The 5,983-nt window shown below is 35.8% G+C and overlaps 1 protein-coding gene across 1 annotated transcript; it reads left to right on the forward strand.

Moving 5' to 3' along the window:
* Positions 1 to 1,018: 1,018 nt before the first annotated feature.
* Positions 1,019 to 1,228, forward strand: LOC113835368 (keratin-associated protein 19-9b-like). The gene has a single exon (XM_027413233.1). The coding sequence runs from the start codon at positions 1,019 to 1,021 to the stop codon at positions 1,226 to 1,228; it is 210 nt and encodes a 69-aa protein (XP_027269034.1).
* The last annotated feature ends 4,755 nt before the right edge of the window (positions 1,229 to 5,983 follow it).

The following is a 5,983-nucleotide window of genomic DNA, read 5'->3' on the forward strand; positions in this document are numbered from 1 at the left end:
ATCCTTTTCTATAATTAAAAGAATAATTTTCTATTTCTATTATTTGTGAATATGAACTTTAATAACATTTTAATGAGTAAAAGATTAAAAGTACATGATGTTTAATTTATGCTTTTGAAAAGCTTTAGCCATATTTTCACATTGAAAAATATTTCTTTACAGTACATTCATCAAGCCCAAGTTTCCTTATAAATGAACCCTAAATAAACACAAATAAGCAACCCATTGTGATGATTTACATTTTCTGAATTAATGCTTTTTTTTTTATGTGGCATCCCACCAAACTGGCACATCAGGATTTTGAGAACATGAATTTCTGTTGGTAAGGAATCCTGATGGCTGCAGCATCACAAAGATTAATAATAAACATTATTGGTTATATTATATCAAATATTTTGTATTTTAAATAAAATATGAAAAGTTAGTGTACACACACACACACACACACACACACACACACACACACACATGAAATGAAGATAAGGAATATTATTTCCACTATTTTGTAATGAAATTCTGACTTCATTTCTTGCATTAATGTTGTTTACAAAGTTTGGGAAAACAAAAGAAAACATGGTATTTAATGTGGGTTAAACTTTAGAACAATAAAAGATGATGAGGATATTTGTAGCATGTGAAAAAAAAGATCAGGGATGCTGAAACAATACCCAAACATATCTGCTTTAATTATATTCTCCAACAATTTCAAGAAAGATTGATAATTACATTTTAATTATAGAGATGTATGAAATTTGAATAATTGTCAAAGTACAATAAAAATTAAAAATATTTAAACACAAAATTGAACATTCTATGTATCTTTGGAAACACCTTTAGTAAGGGAGGCATGATAAAGAAATACTGTGTTTCTCCAAAGACATACTTTCAAAGAGAGTGCACTCTTTGTTGTGGTTTGCCACACCTCACAGGAACACTATAAAGTCCAGGAGCAGAGAGTGGCCTTTATTCTCCAGAAACTCACCTACAACAGCACACCAAGTCCTAAGTCTCAGACACAATGAACTACTACTACGGCAACTACTATGGTGGCCTTGGCTATGGCCTTGGTGGCTTTGGTGGCCTGGGCTATGGCTATGGTTCCAGCTATGGCCTTGGGGGCTATGGTGGCTATGGCTATGGTTCCAGCTATGGCCTTGGAGGCTATGGTGGCTATGGCTTCTTCCGTCCCTCTTTCTATGGCAGATACCAGTTCTCAGGATTTTACTGAAAGCTTGGCCATCTGTGAAGGGGTGTTTCTTCCAGAATTGATCACAAAAGTTGACTCTCCTCACCCTGCTGTGCTGTGGGCATGAAGATCTATATTTTTCAGTTGTTTCTAGGCATGCTATTCCAATAAATTCCTTTATGAACATTCTAAATATTGCTTTTGCTTATGTTTCTATATCCAAATAAAATTTTATGCATAATTTTGACATACATGAGTGATATGCTTCATTGCAACATATTTTTAAAATAATCATATATTTCAGTACAAGAAGAAAATAAAACTTTATGATAAAAGCAATACTTGTCCCAATTTGATCACTATTCATTGTATATGTTAATCGGAACATGACATTTTACCTCATAAATATTTATGTTGTTAATGGCCATAAATGATGCATTTCAAAACAAATAATAGACTTTCACCTAGTAACTCTGTTTCATGAGATATATTCTCATGTGTTGCTTTAGGTTTAAATCCAAGAGATCATTGTATTGCTATATTCAGACATTCTTATTTCATAAAGTGTTTTAACACTTTGTCTATTTAGAAATTAATGGAAACATATACCATGATACTAGTTTATGAGATAATGGAAGATATTGGAATATATTTGAATACACACAGGGTTATTTTATGAGTTTCACAGGACAGAGTGGTTTATGTGTTATTGCTCTAGTGTGTTGAGTGTCCTGATGAAATGATGGCAGGGTGTTCAATGACTGATGGTGGCCCCTGCTCCTTCCTGTGCACCACGCATGACCATATTTTATAAATGAGGGGGAGGATTGACTATGACCTTTGCTTTCTTATCCATCATTATTTGAATAGGCACCATTTTCCTTCTAGGCACCTTTTCTTTTTACACTAAGAATAGAGAATTGATTCTTCAGTCAAAATTCCTACACTTTTTTCCCCCAAGATAAATGTAACATTGCTATTTGGTCCTCATTTTAATCTTGAGATGAGTTTGCAGAATTCTTTTTGATAGTTCCTTCCAATCTTAGACTGCTCACCAAGACACAGATTCTGTTCTGGAATCTTCTCATTGCTTTTAAATAACATATGTCACCGTGTTGAATTACTCATTCATTTATTGAGTTTAATTTAGTTTTGAGACAGAATATGACATAGCTCAGGCTAGTCCCAGCTTTTTATATAGCTGAGGATAGACATAGCTCATGATCATACTACCTCTACCATTCTGGTATTACGCTTGCAGTTGTATTTCACCATTCCTGGCTTATGGTATGATTTTCACTATAAAATTTCATGGTATTACATGTTGACTTCTTTTCCTTTTTGTATATATGTTATCTCAATCTATTGCCCTATTTCTCTAGCACAAACTTCAAATACTGTGTCAAGTAGGTTGGAAAGACTGGGAACTCCATGTTATTTCTGATCCTAGTGGAGATGCTTTGTTTTATTTTGTTTTCATTTAGCATGATTTTGGTTAACCTTGGTGACTTTATTGAATTAAGACACGATTAGATTAGAGAAACTTACTTCTTCACATGAAGAACTATTTCCAAAGAAAGTCAGGTGATGAAGGTGTTGTAGTTTAAGAAAAGCAGCACGAAAGAGAAAGATATCATGGGACAGGGTTCAAGCAGTTTTGTTTTTTAATTAGAGAAAGGGATCATAAAAGGGGAAAGAGGAGGGGGGAGACAAGCCTTGAGGGACAGAAGTAGCAGGAGAGAGGAAAGGAGAGGAGAGAGAGAAAAGAAGGAGAGAGAGGGCAACAGAGAGAGGGAGAGAAAGAGAGAGAGAGAAGGATGGGATGTGGGCAGGGACTTTTAAAAGGGATCACAGTGAATATGCACAAGTGGTGCTCTTAGTGGCTGCAGCTGGGGGCGTATCCTGTCAGAACCGAAAGGACAGCCCAGTACAGATGCCTGAATACTAACAGAAGGCTCAAAGTCATGAACTAATTAGTTACTTAACAGGTTCATCATCTGGTGCCATTGCTCAGAGCTGATGCAAGGCAATGAGTAGAGCTTATATGAACTCCATGGGCAGGAGTGTCCCTAGGGGTTACATCTTCCTTGACTTTCATCTCTATTGCCTTTTATCAATATGAAGTGCACCATGAAAACGTTCCTCCAGCACCCCCTCCTACTCTCCCAGTGTTGTTTTTTCAACGGGTCCAGAAATACAGAAGCAAGTGACCATGGATTGAACTTTGTGAAACTTTGAACTAAATAAAATGCCTCCTGCTTAGATTGTTTCCATCAGGATTTGGTCCAGTGGGAGAATGCAAGTAAAACAGATACATTCACTCTGAATTTAAGTGCAATAATTAGTTATGCAAAGGAAAAACAGAACTGACTTTGGTATCTGTAATTGATATTGAAGCAGAAATTACAGCATAATGTAGCTACAGGAAAACACACTAGCAGTGAGTACACAAGGTGTATTCATTTGACAATCGCTGGACAGATAGAGAGGCAAATTATATGAAGTCAAACTCATTAAAATCACACTCAGAGGCATAACAATTACTTGTTTTTTTAAGGTAATAGTAGCAACAACATTTTCTGGCCATTTGCCTTGAAAATACAATGCGGCTTACATTCCCCAAGATGTAGCCCTCATATGATCAGCTTGCATGAAATTCCTAGATAGAGTCTTCACTAAGTACTCATTTCTCTTCTCTGTGCCAGGCTCGGGCACAGAGTTTCACTGGGGAAAACTTTGTTGTGTATCAGGGTTTTTGCAGCACTGTTTTGTTTGGCTTTCAATTATTTTCTTTTAAGCACTTTAAAGAAATCTGTGCCTTAAGGAAGAGTAGTGGGGTGGTGTGATAGAGAAGGCAAGGTTAGATCCCAAACAATATTCACTTAGACACAAGCAGTGATTTCAGATGTTAACAGATAAACTGGGAAACTAAAGTTTATTGTTTATCAAGTTTAACTTTGTTTTCACATATTTTTTTAAGGAAGTAGAAGCTTCTCACCACAACGAGACAGCTGATGATTGAGGTAAGAAAAACTAGTCACATTGATTTAATTATCGCACATTGTATGCATACATTGAATAATATGGGCATATTATAAGTATGTATAATTACCATATATAAATTTAAAAACAAATGGTACCAAAATTAATAGAAAAGTTATTATGTTTTTGAGACTTTATTTTAATGAAGGATTACAGAAAATGGAAAATAAAAACTAAATAGCTCCTATATAAAAAATGTATTTTTACTGAGTATGTTAAGGTCTTTTGTGTCTGTGTTGAAAGTGATCCAAAACTGACTGTAAACTATAATAGCTTCTTTATTTGGTAAATAATAATTTCTTATTTCCATTAGAATGTATTTGCACTCCTTTTTGCTATGCTTTTTTTTCTAATTTGTTTAAATTCTTATTGTAATTTTTCGGGTTTCTTTTTGAAGTATAGGTCTGTTCTCAACATTCTATTGTCATTGCCTTGAAGTAAACAAACTAGAGAATGACATAGCAAAAGAAAAGGTAGCATGTGTGTGTGTGTGTGTGTGTGTGTGTGTGTGTGTTGTTATGTAAAACAAAACAGAAACCATTATGCCCCAGGGTAAAAACAGCCATGTTTCTGGGCTAATTTTGAATTGCCATACTGAACAGTGTATAGATCTAGTTAAACAATAAACTTTACACTAAATACTCATGCTGTCAAACTACCTTCTGAACATTTATGTGTATAGCCCTATATGCACATTGGTCTCCACTTTGGTGAAAAGTGTTTCTTTTCTGAGTGGGAAATGCTTAATGCAGGGATTCATAATAGTCAAAGTGCCAAGTGTATGTAACTGTGAGTGCTCAGCAACAACGGAATCATATATACTACCGTCTTCCCATGCAAGCCTCAGGGACACCACCAAAGGGTGTGCTTACTGGCATTAGGATCTGGAAAATAAGGAGAAGAGCAGTGGGATGCTTATGTCTGGACATGGCATGGCTTTTGCACTCATCAACTCACCGCACCCATGGTTCAAGTATGGGGCAGGAGCCTCGGTTTCCACCCTTGGCACAGGAGAAAGTGCAGTGCAGAAGGAGAAAGAGTCACTCTCCTTTGGATCATGGCTGGTAGCGGGTGGCTTATTCTTATTGCACGAGCACTACACATAATACCACACTAATTGGAGTCTTAGGGTTATAAACAACAGAAAACTGGAGGACATGAAGTTGCAAGGAGATCAGGGTGGGGAGACTATGGGAAGATGAAAGGAGGTGATGATGAAATTGAACATTTCAAAGATAAAATATTTAAAAATAACAGTATTTTAATATGTAATATGAACCATGATAAACAGTTACATGGAGATAAAATATGCTTAAAGAAAATTATTGGGACCCACCTAGGCAGGGGAAAAAGACAAGATTTCCTGAGTAAATGGATGGGGAGAGGGCAGGAGGGGGGACTGGGGAAAATGTATAGTTCAATTTAAAAAAATTAATTAATTAAAAAGAAAGAAGTCATTGGAAAACAATAAAATGATACTGAAAAAATCATGATACTTGCCACAGAAATGTCTAGTAAATATCTGTGACTAACGCAATGTTTGGAATAGGCAGTAAGTGAATTCTGAGGGTGTAACACAAACTGCATTGAGATGGCAGCAAATAATTTTATGAAGTGAAAATACAGGGTATGAGCTAATTACAGAGCTCTAGTTCATTATTAAAATCAAATGGAGACAATTCATGTGCTGAATGAGCCGAACATGAGAGCTGGAAGAAGTATGGCCGGGTGTTATAGTGGATTATGACCAGGGTG

This window comes from Cricetulus griseus, chromosome 4 (genome assembly GCF_003668045.3).
Source record: "Cricetulus griseus strain 17A/GY chromosome 4, alternate assembly CriGri-PICRH-1.0, whole genome shotgun sequence".
In the NCBI taxonomy this organism is placed as follows: Eukaryota; Metazoa; Chordata; class Mammalia; order Rodentia; family Cricetidae; genus Cricetulus; species Cricetulus griseus.

What these genes read in the sequence shown, in the direction of transcription:
- LOC113835368 (XM_027413233.1), top strand. Translation starts at nt 1,019, where the DNA reads ATGAACTACTACTACGGCAACTACTATGGTGGCCTTGGCTATGGCCTT.